General features: G+C 40.2%; 1 protein-coding gene across 1 annotated transcript; it reads left to right on the plus strand.

The window, feature by feature from the left end:
• The first annotated feature begins 4779 nt into the window (after positions 1 to 4779).
• Positions 4780 to 24193, plus strand: LOC131251224 (serine/threonine-protein kinase D6PK-like). Its single transcript, XM_058251825.1, has 2 exons — positions 4780 to 6746; positions 23237 to 24193. Exons 1-2 carry the CDS (start codon positions 5008 to 5010, stop codon positions 24081 to 24083), a joined length of 2586 nt encoding a protein of 861 aa, XP_058107808.1. The 5' UTR covers positions 4780 to 5007; the 3' UTR covers positions 24084 to 24193.
• The last annotated feature ends 836 nt before the right edge of the window (positions 24194 to 25029 follow it).

Below are 25029 nucleotides of genomic sequence, written 5' to 3' on the forward strand. Positions count from 1 at the left end.
GCCCCCTAAAATGTATATCCATCGTTAGAATAGCTTAGGTTAACTTGGCATTATCCTAATCTCGCAATTACACAGACATATAGTGTTGCATCCGAAGTATAAAATAATTCTCGTAATTTCGCGAAATCGTGTGCTTCTATCGATGGGATCGACAGTCGTTGAAGGCTCTTTCATGAGATCAAAACCACCTTCGATTATATCAATTTAGACCAAAAGCCAGTATAGTAAGCAAATAGAATAAATCAGTATTTTCTCGATGAGATTGAATGGGCTGTTGATGAGATCGAGTGGACTGCCGATGCCATCAACAAACCCTACTACAAACAATATTTAAGACATCTAATAACATACAATGTTCCATGCATTGGCATTACACATTCCAAATGTATGACCATCTATATTTTAGTGTCCCACATGTGTCATATGTGCCCCCTTTAACTTTCAAGCAACCTACATTTTTTACATGTGCCGATGTGCACATATGTTACATGTTCGACCATCTATCTTAAACTACTTCTAACAAATTTTACATGTGCCACGATTGGTGTTTTGTTTATGTTTGAAGGTATTTAACAAACATGTAATACAAAAACTAAGAGGTCCTTTACCCCTTGTATTTGAGTGAATTTGAGAGGATTTGGAGGGGATTTCACCCTAAATTCATCAGTTGGTACTATTTATTTGGAGGTACATGAAATGAAGGTATTTGAAGTACATACTTTTCATGTATTTTAAAATCTCACGTTTTTATTGAGAACGGGGTGTAATCGGATTGAAATACTTCTTTGGCTCCCTTTTTAAAGATGGGAGTTTCACGTGCAACAGAGGTATTGCTAGGCTACTAATATGTTGTACACATGGCAAGTTAATGATACCTTAAAATAATTTAATTATCACTCGCAATACTAAAATCACATCAATAAAATAAATTTAACATTTTAAAACTGGCTATCTAAATTGCCGCGCTGAAAAAATATTGATGAATCACTTGTTTTTGTTCCGTACATTTCTGGCCTGCCCAAGGCATTTCTGGCCTGCCCAAGGCTCGTAATTTCTTCATCCTTAGCCATGAGTATAAATTTCGATGGGTTTATTACAATCATTTTATCAAATGTCTTATATGTATACTAACTTAAGATATTAAAGCCAATATAGTTAATCATATAAGTATATTAAAGAATTCCATTACATTCCATATACTACTCCCACGGTTAAAGTCATTCTAATAAGTGTAGCTTTTAAAATGTTTTTAAGGACGGGTGTTCAATAACCCTCCAATAACTTCATACTCTCAACTAAAAAAGCTATGTGAACCCTACCATGATGCATGTCTTTATACGGTATTTCATTCATCCAACGACCTTAATAAAAATGGGACAGATCAGAAGCTTAAAGGAATTTAATGGCCACGGTTTAAGCCTTCCTAATGCCTACCACGTTCGCTATCCGACTGCTGATAAAGTCACAAAAACCTTAATGAAGGGAAAACTGAAAAATCAGCTTGACCTACTGTTTTTTTAACGTACGATAAGATTTTAACGGTGGGTGTTCAATCCTAGTGTTTCTTTTCATATGGTCCACTTAAGGTTACCGTTCAATCCTAAAATGACATGAAAAAAAAATGAATGAACTGTGTGGATAAAATGCATACGTCATGATGTGCCATGAAGCTTTGACTAATACAGACAATTATGGGGCCCGATAACGGAGGTGTCATTGCCAAATCCGAGTCCCATAATCTAACCGGTCCCCGGAACGGATTGACTACTCCCCTACCACCATCCAATGGCTAGTGGTTGGTGTTCCGTGCCCCCCACCATAATGTATGTGTTTCATCCATGCTGTCCATCTAATTTTCTAGATTATTTTATGCTATGATACCAAAAATGAGATATATCCCAATCTCAAGTGGAACACATTACAGGAAGCAGTGTTGAATGAACGTAGACCATTAAAACAATTTTGGGGCCATAAAATTTTTGGATCAAGCTTATCTTTGTTTTTTCCCTTCATCTAGGTCTGTATGACTTAATCAACAGATTGGATGTCAAATAAACAGTACAGTGGGGCTTACGGGGATTTTAATGGTGGATATCCAATCACTATTGTTTTCCTGTGGTGTGGTCCACCTGAGATTTATATCCCTCTCATTTTTGAGATAAAGCTCTAAAATGATCTATAAAAATGGATGAACGGAATGGATGAACACATACATCATGGTGGGGCCCGCGGACCACCGACCATCAGCCACGGGGCCGATGGCAGGGGAGTAGCCAATCCGCTTCGGTGTGGGACACAGACAGCAATCGAGTGTAAGAATCGTCGAAGATCCGATACAGGGCAAGAAAAAGCGTAAGAAAAACCCCGGCACAACCGTAATTATTTTGAAAAACACAGCCATTTTATCAATCCAGTTGAGCGGCGCGCTATTCCTCCACTCCCAGCTTAAATAAATAAGAAAAAAAAAAACCTGGGAAGGTGTGCTTTACCTTTTTCCGCCATTTCATTTCATTTTTTTCCTCATTTTCCAGGAAAAAAAAAAAAAACAGAAACAGAAGAAAAGAAAAAGAAAAAAAAAAAACCACACCGACTCATCGTCATCTGCTGCACTCTCTTTCTTCTCTCTCGTCGATTTCTCGGATCGGATTCTCGTCTCGGCGATCGCGTACACGTTTCAGGCTCAACCGAAATCTCTTGGATTCTGTTTTTTATGGTACGGATTTTTCTCTGGATTTTCATTTTTTCATAACTCATTCGCTTTCTGTTTTCTTCTTTTATTCTGTTTATATTGTAATGAAAGCAAGAGAAATCTGTACTGATCCTGTCTGAGAAAAATCCGTTAATTTTCATTTATTTATTTATTTATTTTTTTTTCCATTTTTTAAGAATTTGAATTGGTTTCTAGGGTTTTGTAATCTGTAATTATCTCATTTCGGAAACGAATGCATTCTTTTAGCAGTTTGTAGTCTGCAATAACTTCTTCTTGAAATCAAGAATGAATGAGAAAGAATCTTTTGATTTTTATGATTTTTTTTTTTTTAACAATTTAGATGAATTTTGGGAGCTCGCTTGGATCAGATCGTGATCTCAATCGGCTGTAAAGCCCTATTTTTTCGTGTTTAAAATAGTTTCTCGTACATGATATGTGCACCCTGCGCTTTTGACAAATGGACCCTTTTTTTGAACAGGGGTAGATATGTGGTACTAGAAGCGTTATATTCTTTTCCCTATAGTAGAGAAACAAAATGGGCGTATTTATCAATATCATAGGGTGTACACATCACTTCCTAGTTATTATTATCATCATCGTCAATTATTTATTTCCTTCTTTGCAAGCTTAATGAGAAAGGAGAGTTATCTTTTACTCTGTCAGCGTAGGACGCTTGATACACAGGCACTCAGAAATTTTTTCGCATGACATACATTGACTCAAATGAAACCAACTAAACTCTGGTACCCACTGTCGCTATGTTGCAGTCCCAAAATCAGATTGGTTGAGCAATTCTTACCTCTCATTAGAAGCTACTCATTTGTTGAAATAGGGCTGTTGGATAATTTCCATTTTTTAGTGTCCAAAAAATGTCCACCTATCTTATAGTCAGATAACCAAATAAGCATTATTTTGGTTTCATGATACATTTAAACTGGGACCCATAATTTGGATATTTGAATTTGAATTACTTGTATACCACATCTGCAATTTCTTAGTGTAAGTACCTGCTTATCATCCATCGCATTCTGCCAGAGTATCAAGAGCACTGGCAATGAAAAATGATAACTCTTATGATCTAAAGAGTGCAAAATCATGTAGTGGTGGATGAGAAATGCTCCTGTGAACTCAAGGCCCAGTAAATTGTAGCGTATTTGAGTTGCATTTGACAAGTAGATCCTCAATCAGTACAACCCTGTCTTCATGGGTGGCCATTTAAATAAAACACTGATCAGAGATTCCTACCCTTACGATCAATATTGAGAAAAATGGATGGTCTGCATTGTTTGCAACAGAAGTCTTGCCATTGATCTTAACTATCCATTTAGTACATTTCACCTTGGATTGTCTGTGGTTCGGAGGTTTTCAAAGCATCACTTCAATCTTATGATCTTAGCCACCCTGTTTGAAGCTAGGAATACACTGGTTCTGTGAGCAGCCAAAATTTGAATGGATGGGATCATTCAATCAGTGTGATTTTTTAAGCTTAGCTCACGGGGAGTGGACTTGATCGAATGGACCATCAAAATTGGTTGCTTGGATTATCCATTTTCCCAAATTCAACTCAATGCACTGTATCTTTATAGCTAACCCTAGCTCTAACTTGCTAGCATAGTTAAGTATTGCTAACAACATAGGAAACCATTCCAAATAACGTCAAAATTACCAAGCCATCCAATCATGTAACAATAATTAAGTCCTAAATAGAAGTGTCGAAATGATTGAGTTTCGTAAGAGTAGTTTCACTAAACCCTAAGAAGTGAATTTGAAATAAATGTAACTGCCAACTATTTGAGGCCTACTTTGTCGATGTGGTAGGAAAGGTGATTAGTATATGTTGTTTCCTCTTGATTAGACTGGATGTTTGCTATGCATCCCACTTGTGCATCCAAAAGTAAGCCTTTATTTTTCAACTTGTAGCAATGTATCTGTTTTTATTTTTTAATGATGATTATTTCTTTGAAGACAGACAGCTTGTAATACCTTCAACTTGCAGCACTTTGATGATGCGTATGTCTTTTTGAAGTAATCACTTCCTCCTGTATTCATCTGTCTTCATTATCTTGCAGGATTTGGATTGTGCAACTTAAAGTTAGCATGGAATCAGACGCTTTGAATCTTGGATTTTACATGCTTGAAGATAACCTGAAATCACGTGTGCAGTATGTTTCAGTTTGTGCGGTTCGCTATCTCAGAATGACTTGTAGATGGGTTAGTTTGGCCTTGCGACCTTATTCCACCTTTGCTGCTTTATTTCACTAGATTGAATTTGTCAGCAGGTGCAGCCACCCCAAGTGATGGGTTCGTATTCCGGTGCTTCTGAAATTGTTGAATCAAATGAAGGATTCGATTCGATTCGTCATCCTAAAGGATCGAAGCCTTTAAATTTTAAACCGAGAGTGGATGATAGGGCGAGCAAACATTCCTCACCAATGTCAGAACGTTATTCACTAGAAGATGACCTTAATCAGCTCATCAGGACTTTTGATCTCAGAACACCCCCTAGAGGCATGGGCTCTGTGGGCCCTTCACAACAATTAGGAGTGAGCTCATTGCGAAAAAGTGCCCAAAAAAGGCCTGTTAGAGTTGGTATATCGCAAGCATCAGGTATAGGGATTTCCGAATCTGTGACCTTGAAGCAGGCACTAAGAGGGTTATGCATTTCTCAGGCGTCGGAGATGGCTGCTATGAAGCGGTTATCAAAGCCAGCAGGTTTGTCCAGTTCTTCTGAAGCTGGAACTATTAAAAGGTTATACAGGGCGGTGGTAGTTGAGGCTGGGGAAACGAGTCTCCCCCTCAATAAAGAGAAGGGGGATTTGGTAGAAATATCACTTGTGCCTGAAAAAGGCTCCTTGTATTCATCTGAGAAACCTAAATCCTTGAAAGAAAACCAAGTCAATGAAGAGAAGGAGAGTTCACTGGAGATATCCATTGTGGCCGAAAAAGGCACCCTAAATTCATCGGAAAAGGTAGCCAAACCCTTGAAATTGCCCAAGGTGGAATCAGCAGATCAAAGTGCCATTTCTTCTCCCCCTTGTGTAGCTGCAACCACATTGAAGGTGACAAAGACTAAAACATCTTCCCAAGATGTAATTGCTCATGCCTCATCAGACGTTGCATACAAAGCATCGACTGTGGGGCCCGGGATGAAAGGAAAGATGATTTCTAAATCATCTGTGTCTAGCTCAAATACTGGTTCAGAAGTGAGCAATTTGGGTGCAAGTCCGCGTGCAATCAAACTGACCTCTAGGAGCACTAAGAAAAAAGGAAACCAGGATTCAACTTCAGTGTCTGGCAGTTCAAATATGTCTTCTGACATTGACAGGGTTGCTGTGGGCCCTGGTACTAGCAGATTGGATTACCAGAAGGACAGTAATCAAAAGAATGCAAGGCTAGAATCCAGCAGTGAAAGTAATAACATTGAAGGAAGATCAAGGAACATGCACTCTTTTATAAATAAGCCTGATTGTTGTTCAAATAGCTGTAATGGAGACAGTACAGTTGGTGCGAAGATGAGTGAAAGCACAAGAACAAAAGAAAAGGGGGAGTGGTCCCAGAGCTCAAAAAGTAGCATTGGTGACTACAGCAGCAGCACTAGCATCAGCGACGAGAGCAATCTGAGCAGCACTATTTGTAATGGAAATAGGCCCCACATGTCAAAAGATTCGAGATGGGAAGCCATACGTCATGTCGAGATGCAGCATGGAAGCTTAGGGTTGAAGCACTTCAAGCTGCTGAAGAGGCTTGGCTGTGGTGATATTGGGACTGTTTATCTTGCTGAGCTAACGGGTTCAAGCTGTCTATTTGCGTTGAAGATCATGGATACTGATTTCTTGGCAAGCAGAAAGAAAACTCTGAGGGCTCAAACAGAAAGAGAGATACTGCAAATGCTGGATCATCCTTTCCTTCCGACCTTGTTCACTCATTTCACGACTGATAGACTGTCATGCTTAGTTATGGAGTATTGTCCAGGTGGAGATCTGCATGTACTCCGACAGAGACAACCAGGCAGGAGTTTCTCAGAACAAGCAGCCAGGTAAGAAATTTGAACCAAGCAACCTGTGGTGAGGAACTATATGAACCTCAACCTAAGGATATGCAAATTATCCTTGGCTTTTCATTTTGTACTAGTGGGGTCTATGGTTTTGTAATCCAGACAGTTGATCTGATGCTCATCATGGATGGTGCATTGCTGAAAATGTCACAGATTGGAAATCCTATTCTAGTTCTCAAATCTTAGGCTGTTTTGAGTGGAATGTGGTCCATTGCTGTATTTCTTCTTAACTGTTTATTTTCAGGTCATAAATTGGAGTGTTTTGATATTTCTGTTGAGAAGATTCCCTTCAAATCAACTATCCGGATCACCAAACTATGGGCCCCTTTGTATGACCAAGGACCTGGAGATACTATGCATATGTGTGGGTTGAGGACATGATATTCGATAATGGTAAAGGTGGCTGTAACAGCCAGCCTTATGGCCATCATGATACGGGCCATAATGGCCGTTATGGCTCTGTAGTGGTTGAATTTTTTTTAAAGGAAAAAAGTATTGGCCCCTTACGGGCCGTGCCTGAAATGGCTGTTATAGGCCCATTATGGGTCTTTTGTTTTCTCGAAGTGGGTGTTATGGACCTAAATTAAGTAATGGGCACCATTGTTACTGTTACATAATGACCGTGATGACTGTAATGTAACTGTTTTTGAATACCATGGTCAAGGATCACGTGACTCTTACTTTTCAGTCCCAAAACTTACACAACCTTATTTGTTTATATTTTCCAGTGTCACATAACAGTTCTGGCATTTAAGGTTAGGTATTTCACATGCTTTTCTCTGCAACCATAGTTTTTCACTGGTTAGCCAACATTCTTGATTGATATTGTAGGCTGCTTCTTAAGTTAATTTGTTTCATGGCATATTCCTTTGCCTTTTTTCTTTTCCCACAGTTTCTAACATGCTGGTGCTAATTTATATTCCTTTTCTGGGCTTGGGTTTTTATTTATTTATTTGGAGGGGTGGAATTGCCAATAGTGAGGTGGCTGCTGGACAGTGCTCTGTGGGCCTCATCATCATGTATGTGTTTTATCCATGCTGTCCATCAATTTTGGATAATTATTTTAGGGGCAAGCCCAAAAATGAGGCACATCCAACTCTTAGGTGGACCACACCACATGAAAACAGTGGTGATTGAACGCTCACCATTAAAAACTTCCTAGGGCCCACAATATTGTTTATTTTCCATCCAAACTATTGATTAGGTCACATGGATCTGGATGAAGGAAATCACAAATATCGGCTTCATCCAAAACTTGTGGCCTCTAGGAAGATTTTAGTGGTGGGCGTTAAATCACCATTGGTTCTTGTGGCGTGGTCCACTTGAGATTCAGATCTGCTTCATTTTTGGGTTCATGCCCTAAAATGATCTGGAAAAAAAATGGATGGACGGTGTGGATAAAACATATACATTATGGTGGGCCCCACAGAGCACTGTCCAGTAGCTACTGGCTACTGGCAGCGTCGGTAGGCAATCCACATTGGGGTTGAATGGCGTACAAACGACACCTAGGCCCCCCCTTTTTCTTGACGCTGAAGTAACTGGTGGGTCATAGTTGATTTGTGGAAATCTTTTGAATTGGTATCCTCATTGATTCATGATTCAACAAGGTTTACTTGATTATGTTGGTTTTCTGCAATAGGATAAAAATGTTATGACTTGGACGTGTTCCTTTTGACTTGTGAGAGTTGCCGAGTAAGTGAAAAGCTATGCCAAAGTTGGACAAGTGAAATCCCTCTGTGTAGGCAAATCTTCTGACTTTCGACACATTTGTGCTAAAAAGAAAAAAGGTCATCATGGTTGATTAACTTATGAGTTGACGTGGGAGAATTTTCCAATATCCAACCATTAGACATACTATGGTGTACCCTTTTCTTCACCCAACATTTCTTATATCGTCAAGCATCGTTTGACATTTTGGATGTCCACCTTAAGAAAAGTGTTATGGATTCCATGATAGGATGGAAGCTTTCGACTAGGCCCAACATTAGCTATGGACTTACAAATGGGTGTTAAAGAGGGATCTTGTAACTACTAACTACAGTAAACGGAGACCAAGAATTGTGCTGGTTAGGAGTGAGTTGGTTTAAGTTGAAGGCTCTGGAAGGGCAAGGGGAAGGCCCCAAAGGATATCAGATGGAGGCAGTAAGAAAAGACTTGATGACTGATGGTTTAACTGAGGGTATAGTCCTTGCTAGAGTGGAATGGCAGAGCATGATTCATGTAGCCAGGCCTAATTAGTTGGGATAAGGCTTTGATGACGACGACAACAATGACGATGCTGACTAATGTCAGTCCATTCTCATATAGAAACCAAGTAATGTCTTGGCACACATTGGTCTTATCATCTTTCTTTCACACTGCATATGTAACTTGTTTTTGCCGTCACCATCATTTTGTGTTACATAATTGTCCATGGGTCCTTCCCTCTCGTTCCTTTAATGTCCTACTTTAATAATTCCCTTTTGGGGGCCCTATTATTGTAAAAGTAATCTGCTCTCCCAGCTTCTGAAAAGCTTCACTCTTTGTACATATCCCTTTATTTTTCCTTCTAAAACCATTTTAAACTTTGCCAAAACCACTACTTTCAATTGATTAAGCCCATTTTTTTTTCCTTGTTTTTGCAAGATGGTGTTTCATAAGAAAGATACCACAATAATACGATCACAGCAATATTTACAACAAAAAATGGTTTGTTGTTCAGGTTTATGGGAGCACCGTGCTCGTCTTCTTCACTACACTTTGCATGATGTGCCATTTTCTAACAATACACAAAATGAAAAATAAAAAATCCACCTTGCTAAAAGATGCATCAAGCCAACAAAAACACCCAAAATCCACTAACATCCTAAAAAAATCCACCACAACACCCACTACCACACCAAAACTCTCCCACCACAACATAGTTGAGATATGTTTGAGAAGAAATTAGTTGAGTTAGGTTTGAGAAGAAATTAGTAGGAAGAATGGAAGAGAATGTGTAGAAAGAGAGAAAAGAAGAAAAGGATAGTTAGGGCAATGGGTTGTGTGTTTTCCTCTACAAAACCCTCATATTATTTATAAATATGTACATATGGTCCTCTAGAAGAGCAAACAAAACATATATATGCAGTCCACAGTTTCACACACACACACACACACACACACACACACACACACACACTCCCCCTCAAGTTGGAGCATAGATATCAATCATGCCCAACTTGTTCACTAGATGATGCAAGGGATCTTGAGCTACAGATTTAGTGAACAGATCAGCTAGTTGCTCCCCAGAACAAATGAATGGAGTTGCGATTTCTTTAGCAACCACCTTTTCACAGATGAAGTGATAGTCCATCTCAATATGTTTGGTGCGCACATGAAACACATGATTGTTGACAGTATGAATAGCAGCTTGATTGTCACAATACAAATGAATCTTACTAGAAGGAGGAAAACCAAACTCTTGTAACAAGGTGCTAAACTACATAAGTTCACACGTCACATGGGCCATTGCTCTATATTCAACTTTTGCAGTGGACCGAGCAACCTCAAACCACTTTTTACTCTTCCAAATAACCAGATTGCCGCCCACATAGGTGCAGTAGTTAGATGTAGATCGGCGATCAAGAAGATTGCCGACACAGTCAACATTAGAGTAACTAGAGAGATAAAGATGACCATGTCGCGCCTCGATCGGGAGCTAATTTAAGATAATGGAGGATCCGATACACAACAGAAAGATGGGTTGTACGAGGTGCATGTATAAATTGACTGATGACGCCTATTGCAAATGAAAGGTCAAGCCGTGTAATAGTCAAATAAATGAGGCGTAAGTGACGATATATGCCAGGATCATATAAGAGTTTGCCATCATCAAGACTACATTTTTGAGCAACATCCATAGGAGTGGCAGCAGGTCGACGACACCCAAGCATGCCAATCTCAGACAAGATATCAATGGCATATTTGTGCGATAGAACAATTCCAGACTTGGATCTAGCCACTTCAATACCAAGAAAGTAGCGAAGTGTACCCAAATATTTAATAGCAAATCGCGCTTGAAGAAAGGATTTGAGAGGAGTAATGCGCTTGGCATCATCACTGGCTAATACAATATCATCTACATAGACCAATGAAACCATAATTCCCGTAGTATGACGACAGATGGCTGCGAATAAAGCCGAAGTCCAATAACGCATGACTAAACTCGTCAAACCAAGCCCGTGGTAATTGCTTAAGACCATAGATAGCCTTCTTGAGGCGACGAACCCAATGTGAGCCATTAGTTAGGGAGAAGTCGGGTGGCTGATCCATATACACTTTCTTAGTAAGGTCACCATGAAGAAATGTGTTCTTCACATCTAGCTGGAGTAACAACCAAGATAGATTTGAAGCTAATGAGATGATCACACGAACTAAATTAAGCTTGGCCACAAGGGAGAAGGTCTTGAAATACTCTACACCATAAGTTTGAGTGTAGCCTTTAGTGACTAATCAAGCTTTATACCGGTCAATTGATCCATTCGGAAGATACTTAATAGTATAAACCCATCGACACCCAACTGTCTGCTTACCCTTAGATAAAGGGAACCAACTCCCATGTATCATTCTTTTCAAGAGCATGCGTTTCTTCCATCATAGCTTTCCTCTGGTCAGGACTACTGAGGGCCTCCTTGAGAGTGCGAGGAATTGATGAAGAGGAGACTGAGGTAGTAAAGGCCCTGAATGTAGGAGACAAACATTGAAAGGAAACATAATGATGGATAGGATGACAAGTACATGAGCAATTAGATTTACGTAAAGCAATAGGGAGATTATCCGAAGATGAAGGGATAATACCTGGATCTCCATCGGAAGTGGATGGAATGATGGAAGGATGATTGGTGGGATATTCTTTTTTTTGTTTCTAGTACACACGTAATGGCTTGACAAGTTCAGAAGGATGTGAGTCTTCATCAAGAGAGAACTGGAAGAGGTATATGTGGATTTAACAGTCTCCCCTTGGTAAGATGATGGTGTAACGAATGCTCTTTAGATGAGAAGTAGGGAACATCCTCAAAGAAAGTAACATCCCCTGACACATACTTCTTATGAGTTAGGGGGTTATAACTTTTGTACCCCTTTTGGGATCACAAATATCCTAGAAGGCCACATTTTTCAGATCGAGGATTTAACTTGTCATTACCGCCATCAAGTTTATAAACAAAACATGTACAACCATAAACTCTAGGAGATGAGGGAAATGCCTTATCATGAGGATGTAAAAGTTCAAGGAAGATTTAATGTGTAAAATCCTAGGAGGAATGCGACTAATAAGAAAGACAATGGTAAGTAAAGCATAATCCCAAAAACGTTTCAGAGTACTCATACTGAGGAGCGCACGTGTAACTTCGAGAAGATGACAATTCTTCTTTTCAGCAACTCCATTTTGTTAAGGGTCATTGGATAAGAAGTCTAAGACAAAATACCACGAGATGTCAAGAAAGCTTTCGACATATATTCACCCCCATTGTCAGAGTGAAGAACTTCAATTGAGTATTGAAATAGATTAACAACTTCATTGTAAAAAGCCTTGAACATATCAAAACGTCATGTTTGAATTTCATAAGATAAATTCATGTCATGTAAGAATGATCATTGATGAAAGAGACGAAGTATTTGTAACCTAGAACAGAGTCAACACACCCGGGGCCCTAAATATCAAAGAATCAATTCAAAAGGTTTAGATTTCCTTGCAATCGAGCTTAGGAGGAAACGGTTTTATGATGCTTATAAAACTCACAGGCATCACTATATAAGGGTTTAAGAGTAGAAATAGAAGGGAAAATGAGTCTCGGTCTTGACAAAGATCGATGCCCTAAACGGCAATGCCATCTAGACACAAAATCCCTATCTAATGACAAAGCACCAATAGGACTAACAGAGGTATCATCGAGGAAGTAAATACCGCCTTGTTCACTGCCCCACCAATCTTCCACTTAGTCTGGAGATCTTACAATACACAATAAGAACAAAAAAATGTTATGGAATAGTGCAATGATTTAGTAAGAGAACTAATAAACAACGGATTCAATGGAAAGGAAGGAACGTGAAGAACAAAAAATAGTTGCATAGTAGGGGAAAGGGTAATGGATCTAATCCTAGATATGGGAGAGTAATTGCCATCGACAACTGTAATAGAACTAGATTGACTAGTAGGTTGATAAGATTGGAACAGATAAAGCTTACCAGTCATGTGAAATGTAGCTCTAGAGTTGATTACCCAGGAGGTAGATGAGGAAATATGGAGTGCAGTGGAAGAAGAGATTGGGTCACATTAGTGGCGGTGCATCAAGGCATCATATGTTTCTCGAGAGATGGTAACTGAATCACTTGAAGCTGGCACCTCGTGAGGCAATGCTGAAGGTTCTTGACAAGATTTCCCGAAAGTAGATGACATGACACCAGCCATATAAGCACTTGCCCACGAAGGGCGACCGAAAATATCCTAGCATTGATCAATTGTATGGTTAGTGCCACCGTAATGAAAGTAACTATGGGAAGATCCATCACAACCACGTCCACGACCATTAAAAATGTAGTTACCACGACCGCCTCTATCATCGACTCGACCTCTGGATCTACTGCCATAACTAGGAGCACGGGTTGAACTTGAAGGTTGAGAAGTAGAGCTTGAAAGACGATTACCATCTATGAAGGCAGATCTATTATCAACATGAGTGACAGGTATAGCTGATGACGGGTTAGTAACTCTTTGAACAAGAGAGTAGACAATTGACAAAGAGGGGAAGGGCTCCATAACTAGGATCTGGCGATAGGTACTCTGATATTCTGAATTGAGTCCAGAGAGAAACTACATGATCCGAGTCTCCTCACAATGTTGTCGGATGAGTTCACGATCTTGACTACAATGAGATGGGAGAGGATGATACATATCCAGCTCATCCCACATACCACGTAAAACAGTAAAGTACTCCTTCAGTCTGAAATCAACTTGTACATCCTAGATATATTACGATCATCAAAATACATGTCTCGAATAGTATCCCATATCTTCTTAGCCAACGTTAAAAACACAACATAATTGCTAATGCTGCTCTCTATACTGTTTAGAAGCCAAGCCATGACCTAGTAATTTTCTTTAGTCAGGTTTTAAATCCTTCATCAGTTGAATTTGGAGATCCTCCCAAGAAGAGCTTGATGGATTGAGCCCATTGCAAGTAATTGTTCTCATTTAACCTGACAATTGTGATCAATAATGTGTGAGCATCGGAAGGCCTTATATGGGCCTCAGTAGAAAGCTTATCTTTCGTACTTGGTCAAAAGAAAAGATGCAAAAGGACCAGGCATATGTGAACCACAAGAGGAATCCAAATCACACCAAAGTGGTAAATACACTCAACTTTTAGCATATAGCTGACAACCCACAGCTTGAAAATCAGAACCTCCACATACCAAACCCAAAAACTTAAGAGGAAGAGACAGAACCACACCTAAAAGGGTATTTGATGAGGACATCATGCATACACCCACGCCCCCCACCTTACGCACGTATTCAAGGAGGAAGGCCCCACTATCAATCTGGATCGACGACGACATTTATGGAGGACCTTAGTTAGGGGGACCGTGCTATGGAGCATTTGAGTGGACCTGATCATCATAGGGACTCCACCATTGGATCTCATGATCGTGGCTCACTACCCTAGATGATATAGGATTTTTGAGTTTTGGTTATTATCGTTATTAGAAACATCATGAACGGTTTTGATTGTGTTTATTAGTTGTTATTTTTGTTACTTTGTCTCTAAGTAATAGTGTGCGCACATGGCGCAACTTTTGGTGTTTAGGGTTTTCTTATAAATAGGCAACCCTATGCAGGTTTTTTTTCATTGAAGTTTATGAATAAAATTCTACGTTTTTTCTTCTCGAGTCCTCGGAGTTGAAGAAGCTAACTGGGTACAAAACCCTCCCTTCCTCGAAGGGCTAACTACCGTGGTGCGAAGCCACAACCGTCACAAATCGTCCCCACCTCCTACACCCTACATCCATCATCTCCTACAACTTTTTCCATCTTCAGATTTATCTTTTCTTTGCACCCAAATTCTCATTTACGGTAGATTTTCATATTCTGGCTCGCCAGGGGGCCGAAACTTCGATGGAGCACCACGCACACATTGGACTGCGGATCGACGTGAAACTTGGCGTGAGGGTGGACCTCCCTTGGCCGACCAACCCCTAGCTGGCCGTTTCCAGTTTTGTGGGCCCCACACACGTGCGGACAGGAACCCACGCATGTGCGTCTGGGCTGGGTTGCTGTCCACACGTGTGGACTGTCTCAGGTTATTCTCTCTCCCCTATTTCACTCTTCTCTCGCCTTAAATCCTTAACCCTAACCCTAGATAATGTCAAATTTCAAGTTTTCCAATTTTTGCAAACCCTAGACTTTCCTCGAATTGAAACATGGTGAATCTCTTGAATTGGGGAACAATCCTTTGCAAGAGTGGATGAATTTACACTCCTTTGGGCATTGTTTGGTTTATAATTTTATTTGATCTAGCCCTAACGTGTGTAGGTTTGGACCCCCGTAGGTTTCCCTTGTTGAATGTTTGATTGTATGTGGGACGTGAAATTTTGTGATTGTCTAAAATTGGTTGATCTAACGCTTAGCCCTAACGTGTGTAGGTTTGGACCCCCGTAGGTTTCCCTTGTTGAATGTTTGATTGTATGTGGGACGTAATAACTATACCCCACTCTTCCCCAAAAACCACGGAAAAACCACTCCCCATGCAAACAACTCTAATAACAGCCAAACTGACCAACCCCCTTTTGATCTTCATCAGAAAAACACATTTGATTGAAAGAAATCTCAGAAAAACTCAAAATGGGTCATTTCCAAAAAATACCTTGGGGGCTTCGAAACTCACCTTAATCTTGCTAAACGAATTCCATAAAAATCACCACAATCCTTTTAAAATTAAGATCTACCAAACCATACACTTCATTTGCTACATGGTTGTACGGATAGTACAAACACTGACATCAGCCGTATGGAAGCGTCAGCAAGATGCGACAGCTATATGAGCAAAAGGACAAGCTGAATCCAAACTCTAGTACCAAGTTGAGTTAGGTTTGAGAAGAAATCAGTAGGAAGAGTGGAAGGGAAGGTGTAGAAAGAGAGAAAAGAGGAAAAGGATGGTTAGGGCAATGGGTTGTGTATTCTCGTCTACACAACCCTCGTATTATTTATAAATATGTACATATGGTACTCCAGAAGAGCAAACAAAACACACACAGTTCACGGTTACATATATATCTCAATATACACCAACAACACAACATGCACCACTACCGTAAAGTGCACCACCAAAACCCAAAACTACTAAAATATCAACAAAAAAGTAGAACTTAAGAAAAAACCAACAGTTGATTATGACTATAGGTCACAAAGAAATTGAAAAATATAGCTCAAAATCCCTAAAGTTCAAAAACCTCTAAAGCCCCCCTTCCCTTGTCAATGTGTGAAGATGAAATGATAGAAAGGGCTGAAAAGGCCCTAATCATAGTGTGTCGGTGCCGTAAAGGCTGTTACGTAAAGGTAATGGTGGCAACCGTTACACGTTACGGGGTCGTAACAGCTGTTATGGAAAAAAATGACCTGTAATTGTTGTTAACAGCACGTTACATCCCCTATAAAGGCCATAATAGTCCCATAATGGTCTAATAATCATGCTAAATATATCCAAAATAAAAATTTAAAAAAAAAAAGAAGAAGAAGAAGAAGAAGAAAGGAAATGCATTACAAAAACTAATCTATCGCATGTTATTGAATATTCAACAATTCTACATGCACCGCAACCATAGCATCAAAAAAAAAAAAAACTAATAATTTTTGTTTTTGGATTTTTCAATAATCATGATAAATACATATGAAATTACAAATACTAAAAAATTAAAAAAGGAAAATTCATTATGAAAACTGATTCGTTGCATGCTATTGAAGATTCAACCATTCCATGTGCATTGCAACCATCAAGCATCGAATTGGGAAAAAAAAAAACCTACTTTTAATATTGTTTTTCGTATCTTTCAATAATCATGATAAATACATCCGAAATTACAAAAAAAATATATTTAAAAATAGGAAAATGCATTACAAAAACTGATCTATTGCATGTTATTGAAGATTCAACATTTCTACATGCATTTAAACTTTCATACATCGAATTAGAAGACGGAAAAAACAAAAAAAAAAAAAGAAAAAAAAGGAAAAAAATGCATTACAAAAACTAATTTATTGCATGTTATTGAAGATCCAACCATTGTGCATGCATTACAACCATCAAATGTCAAATTAGAAAAAAAAAACTATTATTATTATAATTTTTTGCATTTTTCAATACTCATGATAAATACATCCGAAATTACAAAAAAAGAAATTTAAAAAATTAGGAAAATGCATCACAATAACTGATGTATTGCATGTTATTGTAGATTCAACTGTTCTATATGCATGACAAACGTGGAAATATATATATATATATATATGTGTGTGTGTGTGTGTGTGTGTGTGTGTGTGTGTGTGCGCGCGCGCGCGCGCGCGTGTGTGTGTGTGTATTTTGGAAACAATTAAAAAAAACACTAAATCGATTAAAAAATAAATTAGCAAGATTATATCAATTTGGTGTTTTCCCATTTGATTTTATCATTTCCAACAACAAATTCCAAAAAAAAAAAAACAAAAAACGAGGATAATAACCTCAGTTTTTGAGAATCCTCAAAACAGCCCACTTGAGTTTTGATCCGTCAAATCTTTCTAGATTTCAAGTTTAGTTGTCAATGATGGCATAAGATTAGTCGGATTTGGCTTAGAAACACTTTAGGAATTCGAAAAAAAAAAGAAGAGAAAAAGGGAAGATTCGAGTGAAAAATGGAGGATTATATATGTAAAAGCTAGCAGTTTATAGCCGTTGTGGTCTTTGAACCATTACGGCCGTTAGTCAATTGTTTTTTAGAAACCCACCATTACAGCCCTGTAACGTGTAATGGCTACAGCGACTACGTCCGATCTCTTGATCTGTGATGCGAGTGGGTTAGTGGTTGTGATGCAGGACATGAAATTCAAGTATAATGTGCAAGATTTTCAGGCTTTAGATCACACTAGTTCAGACACAATTACACAAAATTCCACATCCCACACAAAAGATCAAACACTCAATCAAGGGGAATCTTATGCGGATCCAGGCTTACACATGCTAGGGCCGGATCAATCAAAATTATAGACCAAACAAGAATCAAAGGAGGGTAAATTCATCCACACGCACAAAAATAATTCTTCAATCCAAGGGGTTCACAAATTTCAATTTGGGGAACCCTAAGGTTGAAAAAAGGGCACAAAATTGGGGATTTGAGTAATTAGGGTTAGGGTAAGGGATTTGGAGCGAAAGAGGGGTGAAAGAGAGGAGAGAGACGAACTAGAAAAGTACCACACGTGTGGACAGCGGTAATGGCTCAGACGCACGTGTGATCTTGGCCGCATGTGTGTGGGGCCCACTATTTAGAAAAAGGCTACCTTGGCCTGGTCGGCCAGGGATGGACTCGAAAATCCCCAAATCTCAGCTCGATCTGATGCACGTTTGTGCGTGGTGCTCCGCCGAAGTTTTAGCCCTCCTGCAGGGCCAAATTCTAGAAATTTGCTGTAGATGGAGAAACGCCTGCAAATATTGATGGATTTGTAGACGGAATGCTTGTAGGTGGAGAAATATGGATGGAAGAAGGTGGGGGCGAATCGGGATAGGTATGGCTTTGCACCACGGTAGTTAGCCATTCGAGGAAGGGAGGGTTTCGCACCCAATTGAATCTCCACAGCTCAGAAATTTAGAGTAGGAAAACGCAACAATTTTATTAATCTTCATTGAGAAAAAAAGACTACAAGGGGTGCCTATTTATAATAAAACCCTATACTCAAAAACTCACGCCATGTGCGCAACCTATTACTTGGAGACGAAGTAATAAAAAATAACAACTAATCAAAGTAATATAAACCGTCCATGATATTCCTAATAACAATAATAAGCAAAACCCAAAGTACTAGATCAATTAGAATAGTGGGCCACGATCATGAGAACCCATGATGGGATTCACATGACTATAGGGTCCACTCAAATGAACCAAAACGCAGTCCTCTAACTAGGAGGCCCTCCCTGGATGTTGTCATCGATCCAGATCGATGGTGGGCCCCTCCTTGCGTAGGTGCGTAGGGGGTGTGCGTGTGCGCGGGATGTCCCCATCAATTCTCCCCGGCTGCGAAGATTTTACCATTGGCGAAACAAAACTCTTGAACCGCTCTAAGATGTCGGGATCAAGTCTTTGAAGCTCTTCCTCGGTGAGACACGTACTGTCTGAAGCTGGGCGTGACTGCCACTTAACCAGGTACTTTTGAAATCCAGCGTCAGACGTAGATATTATCTGATGGTCCAGAATATCCTCTATCTCCTCTCTGGGTGTGGGAAGGGTAGGTATAAGAGGTAGAGGCTGAAAAAATAGGTCCGGAAGGGCAGGTATGGAAGGCAGAGGCTGGGACGATGGGTCGAAAATGGTAGGTATGGGAGGTAGAGGCTGGGAAGATGGGTCGGGAAAGGGCCATGGATCAAAGGAAAAGTCTGGGGAATCAGGATGGTTAGGTGAAAGGCTGAAAAATGCATCAGTGGCCCCCTGAAATGCAACTAGATCCTCCACATTGAATGTGGAACTAATTCCCATGGAGGGTGGAAGATCTACCACATACTCATTGAGACTGTTTCATTTTATAATTTTGAATGGTCCAGTGCTACGCATGTGTAATTTATGAACGACTCCCTGAGGGTACTGCTCTGGCCTGATGCGGACCATCACAGTCCCTTACATTGAATTCCTTGAAACGTTTATGTTGGTCTGTAGAAAGTGTGTAATGTTCATTATTAGTCATGATCTTCTGCCTGATTTCTTGATACAATGAATGTGATGCAATGCGCAAAAGACTCTACAGACTCTGATGGCTTATGGGAAAGTGACGTAGGGACAAGATCAATAGGTTTCCTAGGTTTATAATCAGTAATAGCTTTAAAAGGACTTAGACCTGTGGACCTATCGACAGAACTATTAAACGCCAACTCAGCTATAGGTAGTACGGTATCCCACGTCCTGGTGTGCTGTATATCCCTCATAGGGGGAAACTCATTCGGTAGCTCATCAGAAAAGATACTACGAAACTCATCTACTACTAGAATGACCTCAGTGGGTAACCCTACACTAGCATCTGGTGCACTCTCTAGCCACAAAGCCGTACATGTCGTACCACTCAAAAAGGTGGTCCATGTCTGCCAACTGATCTTGAAAAGCTTTAGAGTCCAAGTGGCTATCAAACGTGGGGCATCTACTCTCACTCCTTTGATAAGTTGCGCATTGGGGTCATAGTGATCTTGATGTCCCTCACGGGGTGGGTGCACGCCCATAATCGATTCCTTGACCAGCTCCATTCCTTGGTCTATCCTCCTGACCACCTGCCTGAGATTGGGCATCTTCCCCAATGGTGGGGTTTGCCCTGGCGGAGGTCTCTAGTTGTGTAATGCGCACATCAAGCTGTTCAAAGCGTTAGTCCATACGTTGTTCTAAGCGTCAATCCAAAGACTCAAATTGCTGGGTCAGCTTGTTCATCGACTCTTGCAATTGCTCCATGTTTAGTATAGGGCGCAAGCCAAAACCACGAACCGTACGTGTGGGCATATAACTACTAACGCAATCTAAGGACCTTCTACTACGACTATATGCGCCTAGATAGGAGTAAATGCTCCTATAGGATTATATGGAGAAAATGACACAATACTACTCAATTTCTAGCAACCTATTTGCCCCAAAAAAATCTGTCAACAGAAAATTCAGCAAAGAGATATGCAGATTTTCTGATAGCAGAAAATTCAGCTGCCTATATCAGAAATTATGGACCTCTAAACAGCTCTATATGATGATACTTGATCCATGATGGACATAAATAAACTAAACCCTAAACATGCAATGCATTCCCCTACAAGAACCCTAAGCTCTGATACCAGATTTGATGCAGGACATGAAATTCAAGTATGATGTCAAGATTTTCAGGCTTTAGATCACACTAGTTCAGACACAATTACACAAAATTTCACATCCCCCACAAAAGTTCAAACACTCAATTGAGGGGAATCTTATGCGGATCCAAGCCTGCTAGGGTCGGATCAATCAAATTTATAGACCAAACAAGAATCAAAGGAGGGTAAATTCATCCACACATGCACATAAATAATTCTCCAATCTAAGAGGTTCACAGATTTCATTCGAGGAACCCCTAAGGTTGAAAAAATGGCACAAAATTGGGGATTTGAGTAATTTAGGGTAGGGGTTAGGGATTTGGAGTGAAAGAGGGGTGAAAGAGAGGAGAGAGACGAACCAGAAAAGTACCGCATGTGTGGACAGCAGCAACGGCCCAGACGCATGTGTGTGATCCTGGACGCATGTGTGTGGGACCCACAATTCAGAAAAAGGCCACCTTGGCCCTGGTTGGCCAGGGATGAACTCCAAAACTTCCAAATCTCAACTCGATCCGATGCACGGTTTGTGCGTGGTGCTTCGCAGAAGTTTCAGCCCTCTTACAGGGCCAGATTCTGGAAATCTACTGTAAATGGAGAAACGCCTGCAAATATTGATGGATTTGCAGATGGAATGCTTGCAAGAGGAGAAATATGGATGGAAGAAGGTGGGGGCGAATCGGGATAGGTGTGGCTTCGCACCATGGTAGTCAGCCTTTCGAGGAAGGGAGAGTTTCACACCCAATTGAATCTCCACAACTCAGAAATTTAGAGGAGCAGAAAACGGCAACAATTTTATTAATCTTTATTGAGGAAAAAAGACTACAAGGGGTGCCTATTTATAATAAAACCCTATACTTAAAAACTCGCACCATGTGCGCAACCTATTACTTAGAGACGAAGTAATAAAAAATAACAACTAATCAAAGCAATCTAAACCGTCCATGATATTCCTAATAACAATAATAAGCAAAACCCAAAGTATTATATCAATTAGAATAGTGGGCCACAATCATGAGAATCCATTGTGGGATTCACATGACTATTGGGACCACTCCAACAAACCAAAACGCAGTCCTTTAATTAGGAGGCCCTCCCTGGACGTCGTCATTGATCCAAATCGATGTTGGGGCCCTCCTCCTCCTTGCGTACATGCGTAGGGGGGTGTGCGTGTGCGCGTGATGTCCCCGTTAGGTTGCATCAGTTGGAACTTGGAGGAGAGAGTAGAGAAGAGCTATACTTTAGGATCCAACATATCCCAGAATCATGAGAATCCAAAGCGGGGAGGGGCCTATAAGTAACAAGTGACAATGGTAAGTTAGAAGCTACCCTTTTGGTTTCACAATATGTAGTTATTTGTACACAAGATTTTGAATAGCAGTATTGGAGGGGATATTAACGGGGCTGAAAAAGCATACAATCTGGGGTGTATCATATCATATCGCTAGTATCAGCTGAAAATATTTTGGCCCAAAAAGTTTTGAAAATTATATAGAAAATAAGAAACAGTGTAAAGCATTGGATTCTATTACTTTTTTAATGCTTTTAACAAGAATTGAATGGTGTATCAGACCATTCTTTGATAAGAATGTTGTCTATTGCCAAATAGGCCCTAATCAAACAAAATCAAACACAATTTGATAGATTAGGTCCCCGGTATATTGAAATGCAACAGAAGGAACAAAGAAAAAGGATAGTTTTTCCCTTAAAAATTTCCCAAAATGGTTTAGTGATAGTTTTCCCTTTCAAAATTTTCACAAAATGGTTTAGTGATAGTTTTCCCTTTCAAAATTTTCACAAAATGGTTTATTCTGCTTGGTTTCATTGAATCTTACCTAAAACTTGTGTTTTGATCCTAAAGGAGGTCCACATTTAGTATAAAATGAGTTTTTAAGCTTCCTCCACGGTTGAAATGAAGAACTAAGTGAAAAGAGAGAGAGAGAGAGAGGGTAGTTGGAAAAACAAGTTGAAACAGGCCTGCTTGCACCAACTGTACCCCCCAAAACCAATTTTAGAAGACCATGTTTGTACTGAGATCTACTTGTACCTTGTACCTTACACTCGTAACATCTAAATATGGATTAGCTGGCCACAAGTAGAAAATAAGTCATTTTATGACCCCAAACATCTCAGAATCACAAGAATCCCAGTGCAGAAAGCAAGGGCATTCAGGAAAAGAAATTCTCTACACAGCCATACCATTACATGTCTGGAAAGAACATCAGTGGACGGATTACACTTGGTTATTAGCTGGCGTGGTTTTAATCAAATTACCAGAAGACCCAAATCAAAATTGTACATGTTGTCACTTTGACTTGTACTTGCTTCCTTAATTCTGTGATTCAAACAAAATCTTGATGTGTTGGGACTGATTTCTTGCTGTATGTTGTGCAGGTTTTATGTTGCTGAGGTCCTCCTTGCTTTGGAATACCTACACATGCTTGGGGTTGTGTACCGAGACCTGAAACCAGAAAACATTCTAGTTCGAGAAGATGGTCACATTATGCTCTCGGACTTCGACCTGTCCCTTAGATGTACAGTGAGCCCTACCCTTCTAAAGTCGTCTTCACGAAGTGAAGAGCCCCCAAAAAGACTATCAGGACCTTGTGCTGATTCTCCCTGCATCGATCCTCTCTGCCTCCAACCATCATGGGTCCAAATGCCATGCTTCACGCCCAGGCTTATATCCTCGGCCACGAAGACCCGGAGACCGAAATCTGATCCAGCTTCCCAGGTAAGGCCACTGCCACAGCTTGTGGCAGAACCCACTGATGCACGGTCCAACTCATTTGTCGGGACCCATGAGTACTTGGCCCCTGAAATCATCAGAGGAGATGGCCATGGGAGTGCTGTTGATTGGTGGACATTTGGGATCTTTCTTTACGAGCTTCTATTTGGTAGGACACCCTTCAAAGGGTTGGTGAACGAGGAAACCTTAGCCAATGCAGTCTCACAGAGCCTGAAATTCCCAGAAAATCCACCTGTCAGTTTTCAGGCTAGAGACCTCATCAGAGGTCTGCTGATAAAGGAGCCAGAAAACCGCTTGGGGTCCATCAGAGGAGCGGCTGAGATAAAGCAGCACCCATTTTTTGAGGGTCTGAACTGGGCACTGATTCGATGCACCGTGCCACCAGAAATGCCGAGCATTGGTGATCTCGGGATTCCGGGTGGTACAGGCAAGGAGAGCAAGTGTCTAGAATTTAGGACTACTGAAGAGCATCTGGAGTTTGAACTATTCTAGCAAAACTCAAACCACGAGGGATCAATATCTGCATGTATCGCTGCCTTTACTTTTGTTGTAACTTGTAACTGATATGGTTCTTATAATGTAAATGGCAGTAAGCATCTCAAGTTGAAAGTGCAAATGAACAAGGCTATTGGAACTGCCTGTCCATGGATGGGTTCTGGCGCAGCAATCACTGTGGTCAGGGGACTTGAAAGCTGGTTAGAACAGAAATCAAGGCACTTCAATTTAACTGCGTAAGTCCAGTAAATGGGCAGTTAGGATCCAGCTGATGGGTTTGTACACCATGGCCCACTCGTGATGGATTTCTAGATGAACGTATCCAAAATCACCATGGACAGGTGGGTGGAGACGTCCTCAGTGCAGAAATAGTGTGGAAAAACTCATGATTCAGTTGCAGAAAGTTTCACATTATCAGTCGCCTGATTTCCACGCCTGCAACAAGAAATTTAATTTAAATTTTTTTTTTTAAATGCTGAGATTAAGGGCTGATTGGATGCAATCAATGCTGTGTTTGGCAATGTGCTGTCTTGAATAAGCTAACACGCCTTTAATCAACCACACTGGTTTTTGTTTGTCAAACAACTGGAACATGTTGGGGGCTTTAAGACACTTCTGTACATTGACACATGAAACAGGTGTTAAGGCGATGGTGGCACATACGGGTGCTTGAACATGGATAGTCATGCATGTGGTACATTTGATACATGTACTTTCCTCATCATCCTTATCTGACCTGTTTACTACCTATACACTTGACTAATTTTGAGTATATGGTGTAAATATTTTCGTTGGTTCTTATATAAAAATGAATTTGATAAATCACATACAAGCTATTCACCCAGAACAGCCTGTGCGGTATTTAACTTTGTCAGCATCCAAACAGCTCCTAATTTGAGTTTGAGAGACAAACTTGAGGACTTGCTTGGGTTACTGGTGTACA

This window comes from Magnolia sinica, chromosome 1 (genome assembly GCF_029962835.1).
Source record: "Magnolia sinica isolate HGM2019 chromosome 1, MsV1, whole genome shotgun sequence".
In the NCBI taxonomy this organism is placed as follows: Eukaryota; Viridiplantae; Streptophyta; class Magnoliopsida; order Magnoliales; family Magnoliaceae; genus Magnolia; species Magnolia sinica.

What these genes read in the sequence shown, in the direction of transcription:
- LOC131251224 (XM_058251825.1), top strand. Translation starts at nt 5,008, where the DNA reads ATGGGTTCGTATTCCGGTGCTTCTGAAATTGTTGAATCAAATGAAGGA. An exon ending in TTCTCAGAACAAGCAGCCAG is followed by an intron (nt 6,747 to 23,236) that starts GTAAGAAATTTG and finishes TATGTTGTGCAG; the next exon opens with GTTTTATGTTGCTGAGGTCC.